The sequence below is a fragment of the Convolutriloba macropyga genome, chromosome 7 (assembly GCF_964194025.1).
Source record: "Convolutriloba macropyga chromosome 7, txConMacr16.3, whole genome shotgun sequence".
Lineage (NCBI taxonomy): Eukaryota > Metazoa > Xenacoelomorpha > Acoela > Convolutidae > Convolutriloba > Convolutriloba macropyga.
In genome coordinates this window covers 37102641-37128677 of record NC_134474.1, presented here as the reverse complement: position 1 = coordinate 37128677, position 26037 = coordinate 37102641, and the positions used below count along the sequence as shown (strand labels likewise).

Genomic DNA, 26037 nt, shown 5'->3' with positions numbered 1-26037 from the left:
TCCATTTTGCCCATTTTTGTAGTTTTGCCAGTTGTTCTGTCTTTTAGTCTCATCATTGAATGGCGCTCGTATGGATAATATTTGAGATTATTGCGTCGATTCTTCATATCTTACTCTGTTTCATGAATTTAACATTCTTTGTTATCAGAAATTATAAGCAATTTTTCAGATTTCCCTTTTTTGAATTATTATTGTTGTTCGGAATCTTAGTTTTATTAATGATAGAAATCATCTGGTCTCCATTCGGGGACAATGAAATACGTTTAAGGATATGGGATAATTGTAAAAAATCTTAATGTTTTCGAGATTATTTGTTGAACCTTTGAAATTTTTAATTGCTCTAGAACAAAGTTTGAAACGATTATTGTAAACATGCTGGCCTTTTCAATGCAAAAATTGTGCTGGATCGTTTTGACTTTTTGAGTGACATCTACGCCCTTGAGCTGAACACACTCTCCCTCTCTGCTCCCTCCTGCTAGAGTAAAGAAGAGCATCAGAGCAAGAGTTAAAACTAAAAAAAAGCTGCTGCAAAATGCCGCACGTCAAAAAAATTGCTCGGCCATCAAATTTTTTTACACCTACTTTTCTCGTTAATAAAAACCACTCTCTGTATTTCTTTTTGCTTTTACTCTTTGGTATTGACTTTTTCAGGTTTCACTGACACTCCAACAACAAAAAAGCAAAGTTCACTAGTTCTCCTCTTCGAGGCGTCAAAACTAAAAAAAAGCATCAATATACCTAGCTCAGCTGAAAGCTTTGCAGCTGAAAAACCAAAAACAATCGTTCACGAGAACTCGAGCCCCATTTTGTTCAATATCTCCACGCATTGAGCTTACCCACTATGATTCTGTCTTTAGCCACCAAAACTACTCTATTAAAAAATTTTTAGGTCTGTAATGTTTTTTTGCAAACGAAATAATTATTTCCTCGCAAAAAAATTGTAGCAATTCCTTGGATCATGACTCCTTGGATCATTCGTTTAACTTTGAATGTGTGAAAAGTGAATTGTAGAGGCAAACTGCTGGAACACATGAACTCATGATAAAAGCCTTTTAGTTGAAGTTTCTGTAATTCTTGGGTTTTTGGAAAGTTGTTCCAACTTAGTGCTTATGTTGGATTCAAATGTAATTTTTCAAAACAAAAATAAGAACTCTGTTCTTACCCTCAGAGTTCTAGTCATACCTTCTCATGCCCGTACGGTCATTAACAGTAACAAACTTTTGGAAAACAATAATCAGTTTCGTTATTAAAAGTAATTTACAATTTTCGAATCAAAACCTATCCCGGTTATGGCACCCCGTCGCACTTTATTTTGTTTTGTTTGTTTTGTAGCCTAAGGATACAAGAGATACTTACATTTAAGTATTTTCTCCAAAAACGTGTGCACTTTGCGTTTTTAATTCAGTATTATCTGAAAATTTCATTATAAACCTCTCCCTTAGCGATCACGGACCAATTATATCACCTTAATTTTTATTAAACTGTTAGTCTAAGTTCAATATTAAAGGAACTAATGCCAGAAATATTCAAAAAGGGAGGTTTTTGTGTTTTCGTCCAGTTTGTTGAAGAAATCAGTTCCGCCAGTCTGTAAGAAATTGGTAGCAGACTTTCGTTTTGAAGAGATAAACAACGGAATTATTCAAAATTTGGCATTAAAAATCCAATCGGCTGGTTTTTTGCAAGATAGTAGAACCAATAAATTTTAGACAAAGCCCACTTTTTCCGCAACGTTGCTAAAAAACTTCTATAGATAGAAGAAATCGCGGAAAGATTAAGACCAGTAAGGAGTCACAGGCACCGATATACAAGGTTGTACGCTTCCATGACTGTTTATATCGACCTGTTTGAAAATAAATGCATGATCTTACGCTTAATTAATTTCAGTCCCTGTTCAATTTGATTACATTTGCGAAGTCATGTTCCATTCATTCACTTGAAAAAATTATTGCTTGAATTTCAAATGTATGATTAGTTCTCAATTACTTTGTCTGTTTTTTTTAACCTGATGTTTTGGTTCTTTGCCATTAAAGGGCAACATTGAAAAATTATGCACCCCGCACACAATAAAGCAAGTCTTTGTGTAATTCAATCAGTCGAAACAAATCATTTATAATAAGCCCCTTTTGAACACCTTTTTAGCAGCCTTTAGTGAACTGTATTCACCCTATGAGGCTTCAAAACAATGACGTGTAAAAAATAGAATTAACAACAATGTGACGTGACAAATAGATTGACAGAACATGCAGCATGAACTGCAACCATGCAGACGGAATAAAACTAACGTCACCACTTGCTAGTGATTTTTTGAGCATAACATCCGGTGTACGGATGAGGACCACTGGAACTCGACAATAGGTTTTTCCTATCTGTTTCCTTCAATCTAGCTTTGAACAAATTAATTTGATAAGAATACTTAAACAAATTTTAATTGCATTTTGTATTAATTAGAATTCGTGTATCCCAATAAGAGGTGGAGAGGAACACTACAATTAAAATATACTATTGTAATGTTGTTAGAATATCAATAATAGGTGACAAATTCCACCCGGCCGGGAAAAGGGTCGGTGCAGTTGCGCCATTTGTTAAAGATGCAACAACGCTGCTGTGATATGCTTGCCCTTTATCAATCGAAAAAACTGTTTTCAAGTAAAAAACAATCAGTAATGAATGAGCCTTTTCAAAGTAGTGCTATGTGCATATTTATAGATCAATACAGCAACCTCTAGACTGTCAAATATTCTCATAACATGAATAGATTCATGGTAGTTGCTTTTCGTATCTTTTGGTTGAGAGAACCATGGCGAGTACGACCGAATGAATACAAAACAACATTTATGTTGATAAATTTGTTCACACTTACCAGTGCACGAGGACTCCGGAGCCAGTCAGTCGGGCGTGATGAATGAAATCAATGGCTTCTGGGAAGTGATTTTGACTAAAATAAAAACAAATAAAAAAATTTTTAAAACAACCTTCGGGGGAGAGCGGTCGATGCGTTGCATGAACACTAAGCACTAAGCTCGGGATGCTATAATGCAAAATAACCAAATAAAACAAAAATTATTGAGCATCGTCTGATTTTCGAAAATTACGAAAACAAACAAACATTTATTCTAAGACAAATTTTTATGTTGAAGTCTTTGAAACCAAATCAATTTAATCTGGAAGTAATCCTTCAAGCCAATTAGAAAGGGAATTACAGTTCTAGAATATTATGGAAGAATGCAGACAAACTAATGTTCGGATTGGAAATTTGACATTACAATCAAAATTACTTAATTACACCCCCAAAGCAAACATAACAAAAAAAGACAAGTTCCGAAATACAATCCAAGGAACTGGCTGAAAAACTAAAAACCAATGTTCATGACCAGCAGACCATTTGAACAATACCAGCCAAACAATATCTCAAACTTGCAGAAACAAACATAACCGACTAACGTCGGGCGAATTGCTCTCAAACGACGGGCGAGCGGTTGGCTTCAACAGTAGCTAGCCACGGTTTAGTGAGAATAGCTTAAGCTTGAGTCGACTCTGCAACTTTTCGTTTTCTCGCCTTGTTAGTAAAGAAATCAAACAAAGTACTGATATTTTAAAAATTTGCAAAATATTGCAAAATTTGAAAGCAAAGCTTCCAGTGAAAAAGTTCAGAACTATTTTTTGTCTATGGAGTTATATCAAGTAACCCGTCTGCAAGACTTGAAAAGCTTCGTTGACCAGTAATGATCGTTAAACTCAGAAAAGAACAAAAAATATTCAAATATTATGAAAACAATCGAAAATTCTAACAAAATCTTGCTAAAATTCAAGATATTAAAATTTTCAAAACGAATTCATTGTCTCAAGAGAAAATCCAGTACCCCTATTTCAAGCTTTAAATAGTTTCACTGGCTCAAAGATCCATAAACTTGGAAAATGATAAAAATTTTCCAAAAATTTGAAAAAAAAATTAATTTTATGAGAAAATTGTCAGAGCTGGAGTCATTTAAATATTGATAACCATTCCATTAACTCTAGAAACCACGCGACAGCTTATCATCAAACCTTGGAGGAAAAACTGATAAATTCAAAAAGATTAAAAAAAACTTGAAAAAATTGCAAATATTTTTTTAAAAATTTCTGATATTAAAATCTTGAAAAACATTTCATTACATCTAGAAGCTATGCAGTAACCAAAAAACAAACCGTAGATGAGTTTATGGGGCTCTTGAGACTGAAGAAATCTAAAAAATGACAAAAATTTTTCAAAAAATCGATAAAATTTGTGATATTAGAGAGTTGAAAACTAATCCATGGCCAAAAAACACTCTCTAGTAACTGATTGTCAAACCCTAAAGGAAAAACCAAACAACTGATAATGCTGAATAGCGGCAATAAATGTCAAAAAAAATTGACAAAAAATTGCAAGTTTTATTAAAAAAAAGTCGCTAAAATTCGTGGGGTTGAAATCTTGAAAAACATTCCATTACATTTATAAACTATACAGTACCCTATTGTAAAACCATAGAGGAGGTTCCTCGGCTCTTGAGGCTGGAGAAACCTGAAAAACGACAAAATTTTCAAAAAACATGAAAAAAGCAAAATTTAACAAAAAACTGCTTAAATTTGTCATATTAAAAAACTGAAAGCTATTCCATGGCAAAATTTTTTTTCAGTAAATTATTATCAAACCCTTAAGGACGCTTTCTGGCCCCTGTGTCTGGTAAAACGTGAATAATGAAAATTAAATGTAAAAAAATCGATAAAAATTGCACGTTTTGCCAAAAAAAATCCTAAAAATCGTGATGTTAAAATATTGAAACTATTCCACTACCACTAGAAACTATGCAGTAAACTTTTATTAAAACCTAGAGGAGGTTCCTTGACACATAAGTCTGAAAGAACTCAAAGAATGACAAAAATTTTCAGAAAGCTTGAAAAAAACTGTAAAAATTACTATAGAATTGCATGTTTCTAGCGATGGGTTGGTTCGTCAGTAGCCACAGGGGGGGGGGGGGGGGGTGGGGTGCGCCGAGGGGCTGATGGGGAGGGGGTGGGGCAAAAGTGGGGCGGGGGCAACAGCGCGGTGGGGGCGGTGAGGACAATTGGGGGGGGGGGGTCAACAGTGGGCGTGTCTTCAACCTCTAAGAGCCGCCCTTCACACCATAAGTAAAAGTCTTCAAAATATTTTGAGCTGAAACAGAGCTGAAAGGCTCTAAAAGAACTTAATGCGCGCTGGGCGCTACCTGCTTAACCTTTTTTTGAGGACGAGAAGTCAAAAGCTTCAGACGAAAAATCGGTCAAGCGAAAATCTCATAAAAGACCGACAGGACTAGTATAATTGCTCCAAACTTCTACGAGCAATTAAACATAAACTGATCAGCGCAGATTAATTTAAGGATGAAGCTTGGAACTTTTTTGGGTGCAAAAACTCGGACCTCATAGGGTTTCAAACCTGCGACCTCCAGGATAGCAGTCAGACGCCTTAAGCAAAAAGATTCAACGGCTAACTTTGATATCCAACAGCTAACAATCACTTTTATATAAGCAAATTAGATTTTAAAATGAAAGCAATTGAAATCACTTAAAATGAAGATGTGAATGCGGAAAAAGTCACTTGATCAGTCACAGAATGTTCAGGAACAAAAACAAAACAACGGACAATCGAGAATTATGAATAAAAAAGACCAATAAATTTAAAAAAATTGCTTCAGACTTCGTTCGAGAGCAAATAAAAACACTGGCATTGCTAGAATTCTTAGAGCTAAAATTCTGAAAGTCAAATTTTATCTGTCTACACATACCGATTGCACCACGCACAAGCTCTTAAAAAGGTTTATTGGCCCGTAAAGCACAAACAACAAGATGAATGAAACGCATTTTCAAAAAATGAAAAAAACTGCAAAATTCTCTGGAATTTCCCAGAATTGGTGGTATTAAAGCTGCAAAAACCAATTATTTGTCTCAAGAATCCTAAAGATCGAAAAAACTCAACGAACGACAAAAATTTTTGAGAACTAGAAAAATGTAAAAATCACTATCATTTTGAATGTTTGTTTGCATTTCAAAAACAGATGGCAAAAACAGACATTTAAAGGCATTAGGGACTGCAAAAAACCTTTAAGAACTTTGAAATACGTTGTCATGAAAAACATTGCGAAAGCATCTTACGAAATAAAACAATAGCCTGGAGACTCCGGAAGCGACTCGAAGTCTATATCAACTTAGACCAGAGGGAACTACTAACTAGGCACAATGAAACAACGGCTTAATTATGCAATCCACTTTGAAACAATTAAAGTAAAAACATGACAAAAGCCAAAACCTGACAACAAAAACTGATAAAATATCTGATGAAAAATTCCTCACACGTTCCGACTGTGAAACAATTATCTGCGAAAACTTGCAATACAGATAGTTTTCATTCTATAAACGATTACAAATAAAAAAAAGCAACATAAGCGGATGATATCCGAATAGAAAATCGAACAAAAGTTGAAGAAAAATTCAAATTTTTTATTTACAAAATTCCATAGAAAAGTAAAATGATACTTCAACAACTTTTCTTATAACGGAAATTAAAAATGCTTACGCTGGATCAGTGGCCTACCCAATACCAGAGACACAACTGAATCACAACTAACATAGCCGGCAGATTGCCGGAATAGCTGCGAAATAGACTTGCGTGCCGTAAAATACAGATGGAAAAAGATACAGAAGTGAGTTGATAATAGTTATCGCCGCCGCCTATAAAACTTACAAGTTTATTTCAAAGGTTGTTTTTGGGTGCAAAAAAAGTTTCCCTGTCGCGTCTCGAACCGGCGATCTCCGGATTAACAGCCAGTCGCCTTAACCACTCGGCTGTCGGACCATACAATCTGTTTTCTTACAATCAACTTTGTTTTAGGAACAGATTCTGTTTCTGAATAACCGCAATTTAGGTCACACAGAAAGCGTGAAATCAAGCGCGAAAAAGCCATTTAAGCAGTGACGAGACAGAATGTTCTAGAAAATGTAAAACGAAAATAAAGCGTCAGACGACGAAACAAAAAAAAACAAGAGCACCGCAATATAGCTACGCTCAGCTTACAGCTTCGCAGCTGTAAAAAAAGTTAACAAGAAAAAAACAGAAAAAAAACAAAACGGTAAAAATTATTCCAATGATGACTGTCCAATCTTAAGTTACCTCTTCGTATAGAATATCACTAGATTAAACAAATACGAATTAATAGCCCAAAAAACATTAAAAAGGCAAAAATAGGCTAGCATTTGATTTTAAAAATTCCGTTTGCTTAACAATCATAAATAAGTAACAGCAGTCAAATCCAAAAAGCAGTCATATATATATATATATATATATATATATATATATATAATATACATATATTTCAAATTCATTTGGAAGAACTACAAAAAACACCACAGTTTCCGACTTGCATTGATTTAAACAGGCAATGCTGAAAATAAAAACCGAGCGCGTAAATGTTAAAATTATTGTTTAATTTTCAGCATTACAATTGGAACAAAGAAAAACGGCAACTAAACATCTACCAAAAACGACTCGACTCGTCCTCAATTCCCCAAAACTTATCACAAAACCGAGCAAAAATTATGCGGCAAAACAATAAACTGAAAATATGAAACCAAAAAAAAAAAATCAACCCGCCAGCAAAACCCGCAAATTCACTTACCTGATTTCAAAATCTAGATGACTGTAATTATAATTGTAATGGAATTAATAGTGACAACTAGCCGTAGCACAGAACGCTGACACCTTTAATAAAAACTCTTCATCAACTGACAGAGGCAAAAAGCAGACAAGACTAATCTAATTCATTGTTTTGGCGAAAGAGATAAAAAAAACTTTTTGCGAGAGGCACCACTGAGAAACTAAACAATTTTTTTTAAACGAGTAAATTGAAAATATAACCCAGGGGTTAAATATTACAAGTTATATAAAGTTATATAAATTATATAAACAAAATCAGTACAATGTTAAAAATCAAAATTAGTGGTTCCGTTTTCTAAAGGTAAAAATAACTTTTGAAGCCACCAACGTTCCTTTCCAACAGTACAAGTTTGAATCGTTGGAGCAGATGCTGTTTCAACATGCGTTTAAACTTTGATTTTGATCTGATAGTCCGGACATCACGCGGGAGTTTATTCCACTTTTGGATGCTTCTTTTTTGTATTGATCGACTGCTCGACCTTAAGAGAATTAGCTGTTCAGTTCTGTTGTTTTTTCTTACTAAGACATTACCACTTAGACAAAAACTCTCAGTGCCGTGTTTTTTCAATAATGAAATATCATTCCTAAGTTTTGAAACACTCATGTGGCTTATTAAAAGTTCTGCAGGCAAAATGTCAGATTTTACTAAGAGATCTTTAGATCTCTCAAACTTTTTTCTCATATAGCAAACTTTAATGAACAAATATTTAACTCTCATATTTAACTCTTAATGAACTCTCATATTTAAAGAACAAAATACAAAAATCACAAAAAGAGAACTTTGAAAAAAATGATAATCCTAGCTAATTGCAATTTATTGCAAAACTGTCAAAAATTTATTTCCAAATTTAAATTAACTCTCAACTGAAACCCAAAAATTCAGTCCAATCATGAATATTCAATTTTCAACCCCTAAAAAAGTTGATAGACAATGCCAAAAAAACGGCGAAAACCAAATCACTTTAGGTACAGTTTTATTTGGAAAACCCACTACGTCAAAAATTAAAATTTAAAACTAAAAAAGCCCTTCCCAAAGGAATTGATGGCACAAAAATTCCAATCAAGGATGCAAACAAAATTAAAAATTGATAATAAATTAAGAACTCTGAGCCAACTTTCCAGAAACACAAGCTAATAAAATCATCGGGTGTTATGAATTTGAGAGTTAAACGAATGCCAAAAACCTCTAGCCCAGAAAAATTTAAAAATTTTAAATCTATGACATCATTAAAGCAGTGCATTTTCTTGAACGGTTGAATGATTTCAAAAAATAAATACACAGATTTTCGAACCCTCTGATCTCCAGAGCTGGCTGGACAAAAGACACCATAATACGCATGTGACTCGGTAAGGTCAGAACAAATATTATTAGTTAACTTTAACACTAAATGCCTCGTCATCATGGTTCATAATTTTTTTAAAAACATTTCTTTTGAAAGAAAACTGGACAACAAAATTTAAAACATGCTATCATGCGCCATGTATTAAAGAATAAATATTTAACAGTGAGTTGAGACTAGATATAGACTACGATACTAACATTTGGCTGCTTGGTGTATCTCCTATTTGAATGCATAGGTACTTCAACAGTTTCTAAAACACAAAAACACCATTAAATATTAAAATCAGACGTTACAGTTCAGTTATAAATGCTAATCATGTTATTACTTTAGTCTACTTAAATCAACATGTAAAAGCAGAACTAAGACAAATAGAACAGACTCAAATGTTTTGATTTATTTATTCTCAAGTTATACGCACTTCAAAATGTCATTTATTATTTAAAGGCATACAAATCTACTTTTTCTCCTCTCTTTTTGTTCCACTTTTATTTGCAAAGTCTGCAAAACATTTATGCCCAGGTAAAACTCTCAGTCTAAGTAAAGTAAAGCCGGATGCATTAATCTATGACGATACGTCATTTATAACTAATTCATAATTTATTACAAAAAGTGTAAACGATATTACGACAAGAAAACTGTCTCAATTAGTTTCCAGCAATGCCTCAGTATATGCATTATTTAGCACAACCTACGCAATAAATGCTAAGGAATAATTTATCACAAAATGTTTGACGTCAAACTAAATTGACTTTCATTTGTTCATTTTTCTAATCAGAGAAACGCGTCAAAGTGCGTGTCTCCGTTTATCTCAACATGCGTGGGACGATCACAATAGGGGCTGGAAAACAAAGATTTCGCAATACAAAAGCGCGCACCAGCGGGACTTCGCCTAAATTAGGGAGAAACGGCATTGATCAGGGAAAGAGGGTTGGAACAGATCGGTGGAAAAGGGGCGGACTGTCGTTAATGAGATGAGCTAAATTGGAGTCAGCTTTGTAAAAAGAATCCTTACCCCCAAACCACAACACCAGCATGTTGATAAGATAATCTTTCTTTAAATACTCAAAGCTGGGATTATGCTGACGAAAAAGCGCCACAGGAATGTTTTAACTCAATTTCTAGGTCTGAAAAGAGAAAAAAATGAATAAATTATTCCGTGCCTTTGTCTGAATTTGAATATATTTTCTCATGATTGCAAAATGAATACTAATAAATAGATTAACCTCTAAAACTACGTTTCTCTGAAGATTGTTACTCATAGGAACAGTTAGATGAAAGGCTTCAGATTTAGGCCTGACAATGATGCGCTTATTTTTTTCGCATAACCGAACGAGGAGTTGCATCGCCAACAAACCGCTCCTAAATAACCTCTCTGAACAGCCGGAAAATCGCAGGAAACAACTCTAACTAATGACTTCTTCTCTACGAGAATAGAACAATCAATCCTGTTTACCAAAGATAAAAAATGAAAAAGAAAAAAAATGAGTTGCAGAACAAAACAATAGTCGGAAGATTCTTGAATGACCCGAAAGACATTCAAAAAGCGATCAATGAACCGAAAAGGGAACAGCATAGAATATTCATCAGCTGCACAACAAGACGAAGTAATCAATTAAATTAAACATTTTGAGTAAACTTTTACAACAGTACTTGTTCCGGGAAGGAACGATATACTCCAATGGGTTTTTTTGTTCAGTCAATTTTGGCCGATCGATAAATTCATCGTAGAGAGTTGAGAGTGGTATCATTAGAAAGCCCGTCCAGCGTAGAATACATAACTAAAAAAATATTTTTTAATTTCGCATTTTTTCCACCGAGTTATTGAGGTTTGATCGAAGTTTGAACATTTGAATAATTTTCGTTGATATTGTTCACATTTTCCGTATTTTTACGCATTTTTTTTGCGAATTTTGCCAAAAATATGTCAGATTTGTAAAATATGGTGTTGTTGCTTTTAACTCTAAAAATAGAAGAGTGTTGTTGAACTGTTTGATGAAAATTTTTGGCCAAAATTGCTGCTAATTCTTCTCAAAATTTAGCCTTTTCTCATTAAAAATGAAACGAAATAAGCTTCTTTAGTCCACTTTGTTTAAATATGACGGATTAACACACCATAAAACTGCTGACACAATTTTCTTCATCCCGGAAAAGCCTAGTTTTAATTGTGCATCACTTAAGAAATTCTTGAATTAAAATTTCACCGGTTTTTTGCTAAATTACCTTGATAATTAAACAAAAGGCATCATGTATTTTTGATAAATTGACTTTTTAGGACAAATTATTCATATCCAAAAAATTCGAATAAATAAAGCAGTCCTAATGGTCGAACGTCAATAGCAAGACTAGTTTTGGTCGAACCGTTGTTTCTTAAAGCTCAAAAAATAGGATTATAATCAGTTTTTTTTCTATTCGAAAGCTTATGGTCATTTTGACATTTAAAAATACATATTTTCAAAAGAAACATTAGATTAAAGAACTTTGCGAACTTTTTCTCTTTTTTTGGTCAACTTGTAGCTTCAGACTAATTATGACAGGTCGCATCATCTTCCTAATGGCAGAATATTAACTTTTGTGGAAGTTTTAAGTATTGGTTTCTTTGCTTTGATACAAAGAACTTCAAAAAATTTTTTTTTGATTTTTGTTTTTTTTCCGTCTTTGAGGTTAAATTTCTCGTCTTGTCATATTATTCACAGGTCATATATCACATTTTTGGGATTCAAAAGCAGGAACAATTAAACACGTGCGTTTTCTTTGGTGAATAAATTATGGTTATAACTGCTTCGACACCGTCTTATAGGCGAATTCATTGAAATTTTTTGTTTTGTCTTCATTCGTCGTTCTTTTCGTAGTCGTAAAACCAATTCGGGACAGTTTCAAGTCTTAGCGGCTTCCTATAGATGAACACAGGATCCAATTTACTGGCTTTAGGTGATAACTAAAATTTTTCATGACTTTGAAATAAAAAAATTTTGAAGACGTAATTTTATATTTGCACTTAGATGTAGTTCTTTGTCCACGTATTACTTATTCTAATTAAATGCAGGTTGTATATCGAATGTTTGGTGTCAAAGAATCGAAGAAAAGCATAACTGAACATATCGAATGTTTTTAGTTCATTGCTTATAGTTTTAACGGCTTCGATGCCGGTATATAATTTTTGTCTTTAATTATCGTTCTTTCTATACTTGTATTATGATTTCTGGGGCTTTCGATGGATGAACAAAATAGCCGATCTAATGATTTCAGTTGATAGCTGAAAATTTTCATGAGCTTGAAATTTAATGCTTTTAATAAAAATAGAGACGTATTTTTTTCAATTTTCTTTTGCTGTAGCTTTTTGTCTGGTTACCTAGTCTCATTATTAAAAATCTCATATGAAATTATTGGTGTTGACACAATTTAGTAATGATGGCACAATTTAGTAATGATGTTGACCAAAAGCACAAAGTAAAACCTGTTTGCGGTTTTTAGTGCATTACATATTGTTTTAACGGCATCGACACCGGCTTTTCGCAAAACTTAAATCTAATTTGTCTATTTATCGTTCTTTTGGTAGAATTGTGACATAAACCGAACAAGGACACATCTCATCGGCGTTCTATGGAGAAACAAAAGAAATTATCTAATGACTTTAGTTCATAGCCAATGTTTTTTATGTCTGAACTCAATTATTTTCCAAAAAAAGAATGTATATTTTAACTTTTCCCTTTTTGTTCTTTTATAATACTTGTTACCTAGTCTCATTTTCCAGAGGTCACAAATCTCACTATTGGTGTCCAATGAACGCTCAATTGATTGTATATTATTCTATACGGAAAACAATATGGGTTTAAAGGCTTGGACATCGTTTTCTTGCAAAATTTTATGAAATTTTTGTGTTTCTCGTCTAAATTTTTCGTTTGTTTTTGCAGAGATATATTCTGGATAATGGCAGGTCTCAATGTCTTAATATTGAGGAATGAATCAGCATAAATCAATTTCCTAATTGATATCTAATAGTTTTGATTCTTTGAAATTATATGTTTTAAAAAAAAAAACAAACGTATTTTAGTTGACTTTGACGTTTTTGTTCATTTTTGTCTAGATGTTACTGAGTCTTATCAAGGACTGGTCGAATGTTTTTTCTAGTCAATTACAAACTAATTTGTCGAGTTTACGCTTCATTTGACCCTATTTTGGCTTTGTTGTTATGTGATTTTTTTTCAACAAAATATACATTGAGTTTTGGATGTAAATGTTTGTTGTTGTCATTTGATTTTGTTATTTGCTTTGACGTATTATTAATAATGGCAGGTCTCATCGGCCCACTAATGTGGCATTGTTTACCTTTCTAAATGATTTGAGCTGGAAGCAATTTTTTAATTCATGCACCAATTATTTTCGCTCAATATGTGAGATTTTTTAAAGTTTTCTATCTCTTCCTGATTTGGTAGACAATGAAGCCAAAATTGGGGATAATTGGGGTCGGAACATTATGTGCGAACTCACAATACCAAGCATCCTTGTTTCATTCGATACTTTTAATCACCTTCTCCCTCTTAGGAAAAAATTTTTTTCACACCCTTTTTCTCGGTCTCGCCAAAAAATTGTCATTAACAGAAACACCACAAACAGACTTTCCGGCTATTAAAAAAGTACGGTGACAATACTCTCCATGAGGCCGTAAGAGAGCGCGCCCTAATAGAAATTCCCATACTTTAAATTTTTAAATAAATTACGAGAGCAGAAATCGCTAATAAAAAACCTTGGGAGCTTCCCGTGCGATTACAAATGAACTCATTATCTAACGCCTACCTTCCTTCCCAAAAGTAATTATCTATTTCTACATTTGGTACAGTTAAATGGGTTGCACACTGACCTGTTTTACCCCAAATTACAGGTCAAGTTTGAGTGCAATGCCACCGGCATGGATCTTTCAGTTCTCAATTCAGGACTCAATTAATCAGAAATGGTAACGATGAAAGAATCTTCAGGCATTCAAATCCATTTAGTTCTACTAAATGACGCTTGGAGTCTGAAATAGGGTAATGTAATTGGGGTAAACCTTCACTTTTAGGTCAAGTGTTATAAGATTTCGTACTATTCTAAAGGCCATTCGCGCTGTATATGTGGATAGCAATGTTCCAAGTAATATAATCGTTTTATTCTGCAACAATTACCTCATTTGCAAAGAAACATCATTTTATGCGACGGCTTTCGCAATATTGATTGATTGGTTTATTTCAGATGATCGGTTAAAACTGCCGCCCGCGTCATTTTTCAGTCATTTAATACCCAAAATCATCTGCATTATTATTCCCCTTTTAACATTACCTCGAGGCTTTGAAGGAAATAGTGGCACACGGCCTGGGAAGTAAGGATGTATGTTATGGGAAAACAAAACTGGCACCAAAAGTGGACATAGGAAAAATGCCACTTAAATACGTTCAAAATATCGAAATTTCGACTAGCACAACATAAGTGTGCAAAGTTGATGAACGTTCATGATTTTTGAATATTACTTAAAGTCTATCTTAAATTGCTTGTTGGGTTACTAACTACACCTGAGTTTGAAAGATTACCATTCATTTTTTCTACAAAATTTGACATTTTTAACCAAACTTCTCGGTCTTTCGGATCAAATTTTGGTACCTCATACAGAAATTTCTGGCGTGAAAATAAAAAAGTTCAGAGTTTAGTATTTTGAGCTTTCGGTCAAATTGTAAGAAGGTTAATGTACCGGTGGCAGTGAAATGCCATCAAAATGGAGATGCATTAAGAAGGCCATGAACAAAAGAGGAACAAAACACTAATCATATACGCATCACACAATTTCACGTTCGATTCACGTTTCCACTATTCAATTTTTATCTGCTACTCGCAATTTTTCACATGATTAATTCCCCATCTTCACAGCACGCAATAAGCTCAGAAATAAAGAAAGATATGGCGCTGAAAAAGGCAATCAGAAAAAACCAACCGGGAAAATAGCACTTCATTCATAATTCATAACTAGCGAGGCCTTAACTGTAATTAGAAATCAGAGTTCTCAGTTTAGAAAGAAATTGCGCTTAAATACCAAATAATAAAAAGCTTTCAGACGTTCAATAAGAATGTTTAAGACGGTCTGAAAAAGCTTTGCTTTTAAAGAAGTGAATTCAAAAAGATCTTATCATACCAACGCATTTAAAATGATTGAAAGAGGCGCCGGAAAAATAAACAGAAATGATCAAAACTTGATTAATTATTAATCCCTGGCTTTCCTCTTCATCTCGCTTTGAGAAAATTGAAGCGACGAATTTCCCAAGTACTATGAAAAGGTCATTAGCAGAGCAATTTGAGGATCTTGAAATTGCTCTGTTGTCGAGAGTACAAAAACTTGTTCAGCTTGTCATTCAAAAGCTTCGCGTGACTTCAATTTAGCTCATTGTTTGGAACCTTTTGGGAATTAGAAAGAGGTACTGAAAAACAGAATGACGTATTTGAATAGGCTGTCTTGAGCTCAGGAGATTATTAGAAAATTACAAAACGCTCAATTTTTAATTGCTGAAAGCATTCAGGCTCGAATTGGACAATTATTGCGATAGCTCAGTTGTTAAGAGAAAGAGCTTCGTTTAAAATGCTGCATTATAAGCCATATAAGACAGGCTAATGGAAACAGTTTTAGTTTTACTTGAACGAAATGAAGCAAATAAAGACGTAATTTTAGGAAAATCTTCCTATAAGCAAAACTGAATGCGTCTAGGAAAATTCTTAAACCAAGAATTCTGCATAATTTCATGTTTGTAGTTTAATAAGAAGCACAGAATTCGTTAAAAGCTCACAACCCAAATATATTGAAAAATGTATACCATAAAACTTATAGATTTCAATATAGTATTTCATGAGACGGCAATGATGGGCCGGCAATGATGCACATTTTATGATCTTGCCTTGGAACGAAAGTTGTAGAAACACTGATGCTATGATTCATCAAAATTCTATAATTACTTGTAATCTAATATGTGCATTTCATTTACCAAAACGGAGTTAATTAATTGAGTGTAGTGCTGAAGAAGTAGACAAAATCTTGCATTCGAAAACTAAGGAAAAATTAAGGAAGTTAATCAAGTCAGCCGTATTTGCACACATTTTGGTTTAATAAAAACCAAGAGCTCACAAAAAATGCATGTAACGTTTATACTCAACAGCAATGCACGTGAACACCTTCAAAAATGCAAAAATTTACTGCCCAACTAGGTCCACAACAGCTTGAAAATTTAGAAATAGTGCTTGAAATCAGTGCTTTACCTTCAGATGAAGAGGAGCAAAGTTAGCCCTGCTTGATGGGACTTAATCAGAACTATGAAAAGCACACCGATCTAAACATAACACGTTCAGCACGTTTTTTTTATGGAAGCGAACTTGAATGTTACTCAAAACCGAAAACATATTTTGAAGAAAATCAACAGCAGATAAAACTAGGGGTCTCAAACTACAGTTATTCAGACTGTGCATCAAAATTTTAAAAGGTCTATATGGAAACAAAAAACTTCCAGATATTACTTTGCCGGAGTACGGGATTAATAACAAAATGTGCCTCATTAAGGACCTCAGCATTTTCATAAGGTTCAGATCATCAGAATCGCAACGATTCAACTACCATAGCTTAAAAAACTTCAAAAAATGCAAAAAATGAAAAACATTTTTGACAGAACATAAACCTTGTATATTTCTTTGTTACCTATCTGAGCTCTCTTTCTGAAGAAAGTCAAAACAAAACTAAATACTATTATTTTAATTTGCTATAATTTTAATGCACAGCAAACATTGAAAAAAAACTGAAAAGTATCAGACCCTAAAAACTTTAGAAAAACACTTTAAACAAACACGGTAGATTGTAAGAAAACAGTCACCATCGATTCCCAAATCCCCGACAGTGATTGAAAGACAAGGAATTAAAAAAAAGACTTTGTAGAAAAGTATTTTTACAGTGCAAACTATTTTGATGCCATCTCAAAGTTGAAAATATTCCTCTTTCTTAATCCGAGGATACATGAGCCAGTATCAAAACCAATAAGCATTAGGGATGATCACTAAGACCTATAAGAACAGAATTCAAGTAGCGGGCATGTAAAATTGGGAATCATGGGTTTATACTGTTTCCATTTTAGATTTCGTTTTTTGATACTGAGCAAATGATCAGAATGACAGCAGCAGCAGCTGAACCAGACAATTAAATATATTTCACGGAAAAAGCTTGAAGCAGTGAACTAAGGCAACGCGAAACCAATTTTTGATCGCAAATGTTAAACAAAGTTAAAAAGCTATCAGTCAACCTCCTAAGAAAAACAAACTCCTAAGTTAATTAAGCATATACCAAAACAGTACAACACAAAACAAAGCATCTACCAAGTAAACGTTTACAAGACGGCAAAAACCCCTCATTTGTAGAATACAAATTGGAGCCAAAATAAAACTTCAACAGATAGCAACTTCGGAGACTTTCGAATTGCACTAAACTCTTTAAAAATTATGACAAAAAATTCATTAAAAAACGTTACCAAAACAAACAACCTTTAGACCATAATACAAACGCTTATTGAAAAGCGTATAGAAAAATCTGAGGTAAAGTCAAGGGATAATGTAACAAAACTAACAACAAAAGCAGGCAAACATAAAAATTTGAAATCTGATTTTATTCAAACAAATGATTTCAAAGATAAAGCAGTTGCTACAACCTGGAACCAATAAGAAGATTCAACCTCGTCTCATGCAGAAGATCTATCAATAAGGAGATTAAGTTAATAGAAACCAACTATATTAACAAGAACGGTCTAAACTCAAAAAAATAATTGCTATTTTTTTAAAACAAATAGTTTCAAGTGAAACAAAACAATTAACTAATAGCCTAAACCATTAACAGATAGGTTTCGTATTGCGTAACTCAGAAAACATATGACACCTGTAAAAAATAAGACTAAGGAGCAAGACAACAAATTTGATGCAAAACAAATCACTGCTATTAAAAAAAATTGTTTGTCAAGGTCAGTATAACTGTTACAGATCAGAAATTTTAAAGAGAATTAGCTACTACTCGCTAGAGAGTCAAGGAGGCTTTTAATTAAGGAGGCTAAGATGGACAACAAAATTACAAATACTGGAAAACCTAAAAGGCCACAGATGTTTTTTGGAAATAAGTAGTGTCGAAGTTGTTAAAAAAAGTTAGATGTTAATTGAAAGCATAAAACAGCTTCAATTGTGCCTTATTAGAGAGTCAGTGGGACCTGCCACTAAAACGACTAAGTGAAAAGACAAAAAGAACTACAAAACTGGTTTAGACTAAAAATCAAAAATTTATCAAAAACAAATCGTGAAAAAGTAGTTAAAGGTTTTACATATCAACCGAAAATTTTAAATAGTTTCTATTACGCCTCATTGAAGAGCCAATGAGACCAGTCATTAACAACACTTAGAACAGGACAACAAAAAATACCAAAGTGGGGGCGGCTATTAACAAAAAATAATAATGCGTTTTCAAACCTCGTGCTCTGGCTCTGAAAGCTCTGAAGGAGACGACTCAATGAAGCATTTTCACGTGGCCTCGGTGAGAGAGAATTTATGAAAACATATTTGTCTGTTACTACAACAAATACATCAATCAGCTGTTGAAAATGATGCTAACAAACATCGCTGAAACAAGTTGAAAAATATAGGTTTTAACTTTTCAAATCACTAAATTTGATTTCTGCAAAGTCTTACCAGCTATTTAAGGCGCCGATCCTAAGTACAGCAAACAAATCAAAACTATAACTAGTCATCTTACGAAAAAACGATCAATTGGACAAGCATAACAGAAAAAAAATCACTAGAAATACTGAAGCTCAAACTGTTGGTTTATGCTTAACTTACTTGTGCCTAACAAGTAGCCGGACAATAAATTTTGCAGATAGTACGAAACATTGATATGATTGTAAACCTCTCTAAAAACTTTATCGATTGCAGAAGATCTTTCGAATTTTCTATCGCTCGAGCTCAAACTTTAGCATCAAAATTTTTGAAGCCATTTAATTAAACGAGTCAGTAGAATTATCCATTAGCCATGTTTTTATTGACCTGGACAAAAATCGACCGCGATTCAGATGACCTGCTTCCTATGTTGCCTTGACTAATAAGTTTTTGAAATTCTTCCTAATTTTTTTTATTACGATCCACTTTAGTGGGGGGGGGGGGGGGGGGGGAGAACTATATACCCAAGTAGCTTTTTTTGTTCAGTCAATTTTGGTCGAGCGAAGAACGTTGTGAGTGGTATCATTAGAAAGCCCGTCCAGCGTAGAACATATAACTGAAAAGATTTTTAGAGTTTTATTTTTTCCACGGAGTTATCGAGGTTTAAAGTTTTGTGAACATTTGACTGATTTTCGGTGTTATTGTTCACATTTTCCGTATTTTACGCAATTTTTGCCCATTCGTCAAAAAAGTATGTTAAAAATGGTAACAAAAGTGTTGTGGGGTTTACCTCTAAAACAAGTGTTGTTGAACTGTTTGATCCAATTTTTTTGGCTAATATTTTTGATAAATTTTTCATCAAAAATGGCATGATATAAGCTTCCTCAAACCATTTTGTTTACAATAGCCTGATTAACACACCTAAAAACTACTGACACAATTTTCGTAACTCTCACGAAGGCCAGTTTTACTTCTGCATTCTCTGAAATTGTTCTTGAATTAAAAATTTTCGGGTTTTTTGCTAATTTAAATCGATAATTATGCAAAAAGCATCATTTATTTTTGATATATTGACTTTTAGTCAGATTTTCCATGTCCACAATAATCGGAACAGTTGAGTTCTCCTAATAGACAAATGACAATTGCAAAGCTAGTTTTGTTTTAATCGTTGTTTCTTAAAGTCTAGAAAAATTAGGAGTATAATCAGTCGATAATTTATTTCGAAAATTTTCGCAATTTTTGCTTTTCTGTTTACCTTAATTACAGACAGAACAACTCAAATCAAGGCGTACAAACGACAGGTTCAAGTTGCTTCTTGAAAACTTTCAAGGAAACCTACCTAGTTTTGTAGTTGAAAGCTTATCGCCGTTTTGACTTTTAAAGATAATATTTTCAAAATAAACAACGCATTAGAGCTTTGTGATTTTTTTTGGTCAACTTGTAGCTTGAGGTCAGCAAACACAGTCCGCATCGTCTCTAATATTTAATGCGGTTGTACGATGTAAGTAATGTTTTTTCTGCTTTGATACTACGGGTTTTCACAAAAAATTTTTCCATCATTTAGGTTCTTTTTCTTGTCTTGTCACATTATTGACAGGTGTGATATCACTACATTGCCATTTAAAAGGAAGGCACAATTGATGAAACATAAGTTTTTCATTGATGAAATTATGGCTTTGACTGCTTCGACACCGTTTTCTAGCAGAATTTAATGGATTTTTTTAATTTCGTCTTTTTGTCGTTCATTTTTTGGTCGGTTGACAAATGTACTGATTTCAATTGACAGCTAAAGTTTTGCATGACTTCGAAATCAAACAATTTACAAAAAAAACATAGTCTTATTTTTTAAATTTGCACTTTGCTGTTATATTTTGGCTACTTGTTACCTAGTCTCAAAAACTACAATTCACATATAAAAGTATTGGTGTTGAGGAATGGCACAATTGAACATAAAGTTTTCAGTGCATTGCTTATTGTTTTGCCAGCTTCGACACCAGTTTTTTTGCAAAATAGTTTAATTTTTTATTTTTGTCTATATTTGTACTTCCTTTTGTAAAATGTCCAAGGTTTTCCATTTAGAAATAAAAGAACCTATTTAATGATTACTGTGCCCATGTAATGTTTTCTGTCTTTGAAATTGTTTCCTTAAAATACAAATGTTTATTAACTGTTCCCCTTTTTGTTCTTTTTTAATACTTGTTACCTAGTCTCAATATTCAGAAGTCACAAATCTCATTATTGGTGTTCATAGAAGTCACAGTTGATTATATCCTATTTTTTATGGATTAGATTATGGTTTTTTAGCGGGATCGGTACCGTTTTCTTTAAAAAAAAAATAAAGGAATTTTTGTTATTCGTCTTGAATTTGTCGTTTGTTTCTGTAGACGTATAACATACTCTGGATATTGACAGGTCTCAATGTTTTCATAGTGAGGTAGGAACCAATTAAAAACCTATTTAAAGGTTTCAATTGATATCTAATGGTTTTCATTAATTGAAATTTGTTTTCAAGAACCATAAACCTACTTTTTAAACATCGCCGCTTTTATTTTTTGTGTCTACTTGTTACCGAGTCTCATCAATTTGTTTAGTTTAAGTTTTATTTGACGATATTTGACTTTGTTATTATGCAATTTCATAGAAAACAGACATTCAGTTTTGAATGTAAACATTTGTTGTTGTAATTTGATTTTGTTTTGGTCTTGTCTCGTAGTCTTAATAAAGGCAGTTCTCATCGGCCCACTTATTTGACATCATTTACTTTACCATGTGATTTGAGTTGGAAGCAATTTTTTTTATTCATAAACAAATTATTTTTTATCAATATGAGATTTTTTCAAAAGTTTTCTCTCTCTTCCTCATTTGGTCGACAATTAAGCCAGACTTATTGTGCTATACCAAGGGTTTCCCTAACGTCACGTCACACTTATGGATAAGCGGGGTTGGAACATTATTTATGTGCGAATACGGAGCCTCCGTGTTTCCTATTCCTCTAAAAAAGTCTGTAAAATATTATGCGAATAAGCATCTTTCAGTGCTCCAATCGTTGCTAGAAACTCGAGACCCCCTTTAACCAACAGCAATGACCAATATTAAGCAACGTTTCAATGCTACAATTGGAATAGAGTTTTCGAGAGCGCTGTGAATTAACTGAATATTAAATCATATTTGAGCAAAAGTAGTTTACTCATTTTATTTTCCATAAATTTCATGAGCTCTTTAATTTGGAAGTGGAGAAAGCGATGATGACCTTGAAGAAGGTGGCAGGAGGCATTTTGTGTTGATAAAATGTATCTAGAGCAATTTAATTCGAGGTGCATAAACAGGCAGATGGGATGGGGGCAACTTCTCATTAAATTTTTACTCTCTTTATCTCTCCCAAATATCACCTCTGCAACATATCCCTGCAAAATTGTCTGCAACAAATCACATCTACACACTTTCACCAGGCCCTTTCAGGAGCGCCAAAATAGACATTTTATTTATTAACTAAGACGAACAAACATTATGGAAACACACACACACACACAAAACATACACACTTTCACACAGGCACACACACAACACATAGATACCCACACATACACAGAGAGAGAAAGAGGGGAAAAGAAAATTTAGTTGAGAGATGTAGTATTGTAGTATAAATAATGAAGTAAGCCAACAAAAGTAGGAAAAATGTCAGCGTAGTTTTACACGTTTGAAAGGAAATGTCATGCAAGTAAGAAAAAATAGGATTAAATCGAAACTCAGGGTTGAAAATTAAATTACATTCACTCAATATGTAAGCTGATACACATATACTACCACTACTTTTACTATTACTTCTGCTGCCACAACTAGAAATACAACTACTTTACCACACTGCAAATCTTAACCCCCCCCCCCCCCCCCCCACCCCTCTCACGGATGATGGAAACTTACTTATGCCCCAAGGAACGAACTCTTTCGCTTTTATTAACACTCACAATTTGGCCCCGATTGAGGACAGCTAAAAATAGCTAAATGAGGTTGATAATACCCCCTCCCCAGGTTACTTACTCACTCACTCACAATCTCCATTTAACTATTGCTAGTAGTAGAATTGTGATTACAGGCTGAAAAGGCTATTTTTAACTCTTTTGTTAAGCATTTCCTGTGAGAAAGAAGAAAGACAAAAAGCGAGACATAAACACAAGAAAGAGAAAGAAGATTAGAGATTATGGAATCATTAAAGTAGTTCCAAATTAGAACACGGCCACGACTGCATTAAGCCTGAGCTATTTCTGAATGAATGAAATGGTGAAAGAGATTAGCAACAATGGCAACAATAAATTTGATAGAGGAGAGAAAGACTGAACCAAGCATCCCGTCCCCACTTTTTATGGCCCTACAGTCTTTAACAGATTAACCGGGTACCCCCTAAAAGGAGGAGCGCTTTTCAACAATGCACGAGGAAAAATGGCAAATTTTACTTTTATACAGAACTATCAGCAGCTATAAATGCTCGGAGCTTTGGCAACAATTTTGTAATTACAGCTCGGAAAGATTGTAAAACAACTACGAAAAACATCTGAAAACTATAAAAAATGATAAAACATTCTGTGACTGGATCTATGCGTAGTGATTGGAATATTAATTTAGCACCAAATCATGGCATTAAAAGAGAGCTCAGATGCCAAACAATTTACTAAGTTAGCATGAAGCAGTTAATGGGAAAAACACGATAAACTTCCAGTTTATACAAAACAGGCACCTGTGAGCCTTCCGATTGACACATGAAGTAAAGACAATGTAAAACTATTTTTAGCTCTTGAAAAAGCGAGCACTTCAAAAAACAAAAAGTTTTCAACCTCACAAAATCCTACAATTTTGTTTCTAATCCCGAAGATGTCCTAAATATTGTCTTCCTACCTTTCTGTTTGAAATACAAAAAAATGAAGTAATTCATTTCTATCGTTTTTGAATAAAATGAATCACAAATTCTCGCTGAACGCAAACTGCAAACAGACGGTGCATGTTTGAAGCGAGAGCTTAAACAATTTTTTCCTCCGTTTAAGAGAATTAAAAAAACTTCAGCAAAATATTCTTAACAAAAAAAAGTAAATTCTTTGTAATTCAAAAAACTGCAATTTTACACTTTCAAAATTGAAGTTTAGTTCAATTTTTGCTTCTAAACAATACAAAAAAATCAAATGAAACTCTAAATAAAATTCCAGAAATTCGACCCGGTAAAAAATTTAGAAACTCAAGCAAAAACATTGTCTCGCATGACTCTCATTGTTTGTGGTTAATAAAGGTCCCAAATTCTTACTTGACCACCAAATTCACGATGTATTGGGACGGGAATAGCAGAAATGGTAACACTGCAGGAAAAATGGTAACTATTTTTATGATCTCATTCCTCGATAGATTTAGCAAAAAAAGCGTGACTTGATAAAAGTGCTCTAACATTGTTTATTCTTCTGAATAGACTTGTTAGTTATGCATAATTTACAATAGCTTTCTATGACAATGTTAGGACAATTAGTATCACAACAATAATGACATAGTCTACTTTTGCCAAGTGTCAAAAACATTTCTACTCAGATTATGTCGATTGCGGATCAAAGTTGAATAGTTTCAAAATGATTGTGACTTCTATCACAATTGTGCTTCTTCTACATACTAAGAAGTAGAAATAGAATTCGTGATTGTCGTGCCTTATATAAAAAGATTTCAAACTTGAAGTTAAGTACGAGAGTAATCTGATTTAAATTAATTCAGAATAGTATCTCTGGTTCTACCATCTTTTTGGTTCTACCATGTAACTAAGCTTTCCTCAAAATAAGAAAAAAATCAGTGGCAAAAACAAAGCTGGCAAAACACGTTAAAATGTAAAGAAGTCAAAAGCCGACAAAAAGTCTTTGACAGCCAGACGAAAAGGTCAACAAACCAGACGAATTGCTCCAGGCAACAAACGAGTTAGCGCTTTTTGCATAAGCAATGAAATAACACAATGCCAGTGAAGTTTAATTTTTAAAGGAGTTTGGATTTTCAGCTGAAAGTGTAAAAAGAAATAAACATTCATTGCCGTCTATACAATTGAATGAGTGATAAATGGATACATTCGGCAAATTTTTAGTAAATTTTTGACAGGAGTGTATTGCGCAAGAATTTCAGTCTCGTGCCATTCAAACAAAGTTAAGCAAAAAAACAATAATAACTTTTAAAAATTTTACTGACAGGCTAAAGGCCATCAAAAAATGTAGAAAGAAAATATGACTTTTCTGTGATCCCTAACATCCCTAGACGCCAAAATTGAAATAATACAAATCTTTAGCAATTTTGATCAAAGTCCGTTAATAATTGTTCTGAGAGGTTAATAAAAATCAGCCAAAGTGTAAAAACAGCAACTTGAGCTAAACATTGAAATTCTATGAGCCAAGTTGAGACAATACATTGATAAGTTGAAAAACGGCACAAATCGGAGACTATTTGCTTGCGTTTTTTTAAGGCTTCTAAAAGTATATGAAATGTTTACAAAAATCAGGAAATGCAGAACCAAAAATTATCTGATCCCCTTCTGTTTACAAAGCAATTATGAACCAACTTCCGATTGATTTTGCAAGAATTCAGCTCTCGAAAAATTATCAATTGAAAGTTTAAACTTCAAAGGTTGGACAAAACCAGCACTCTAAAAAACGATCTCCACAAAAAAATAAAATTACAGGACTGTAAATTTTAAGCCAAAAAAATTAACCTCAATAAGAAAACATCGCCTCTTCTGAATTCTGGATTACAAATTAACAACTGTTTAAAAGCAAAAAACATTGCAACAAATGCAAAATGAAAAAAAATTGATATTTTAGGGCCATTTTTTACGTTAAAATCAATAGTGGGAAACCGAAAACAATGAGACATCAACTGTTTGTTGTTAAATATTTGGGCAGCCATTTGAAAGAAATGTTTCGGCAGCCAATTGATTTTACCAGATAAAGAAGAGGCAATGGAAACTCAGCCGAAAGAATTCAATTAAAAACTCATAGTAGGAGGATAAAAAGATTACTCAAATTGAAGACGAAAAACATTGTCAGAAAACAATTAGATTTTCATAGCATTTTTGAACGCTTAACAAATTTAGGTAATTTTCAAACAAACATCAATTCAAAAAATATAAAATCTAGTATTTTTGATGAGCAAAGCAAAAAAATAACAGGATCAAATAACGAAAAACTACCTTAGATCATTCAAAAATAAGAGAGTTCGTGACGCAAAGACATTTTAGCAACAAAAAATTACGAAATGGCCTCAAAAAGCAAAAACGAAAAAAACACTGGTTAA

The 26037-nt window shown here is 33.3% G+C and overlaps 3 protein-coding genes across 3 annotated transcripts in view; all 3 read right to left on the bottom strand.

Moving 5' to 3' along the window:
* The window catches only part of LOC142342839 (small nuclear ribonucleoprotein F-like), a 537554-nt gene that overhangs the window by 403406 nt on the left and 108111 nt on the right, over nt 1–26037 (bottom strand). The window lies entirely within an intron of this gene.
* Nucleotides 1–26037, bottom strand: part of LOC142342838 (vesicle transport protein GOT1B-like) — a 456129-nt gene that overhangs the window by 321981 nt on the left and 108111 nt on the right. The gene's annotated exons all lie outside the window — the stretch shown is intronic.
* The window catches only part of LOC142342829 (uncharacterized), a 35379-nt gene that overhangs the window by 5870 nt on the left and 3472 nt on the right, over nt 1–26037 (bottom strand). Inside the window, exons 5-6 of the mRNA XM_075394428.1 lie at nt 9249–9301; nt 2861–2935 (exon numbers count right to left, since the gene is read on the bottom strand). Coding sequence (XP_075250543.1) covers nt 2861–2935; nt 9249–9301 — 128 coding nt within the window. The remainder of the gene's footprint in view (nt 1–2860; nt 2936–9248; nt 9302–26037) is intronic.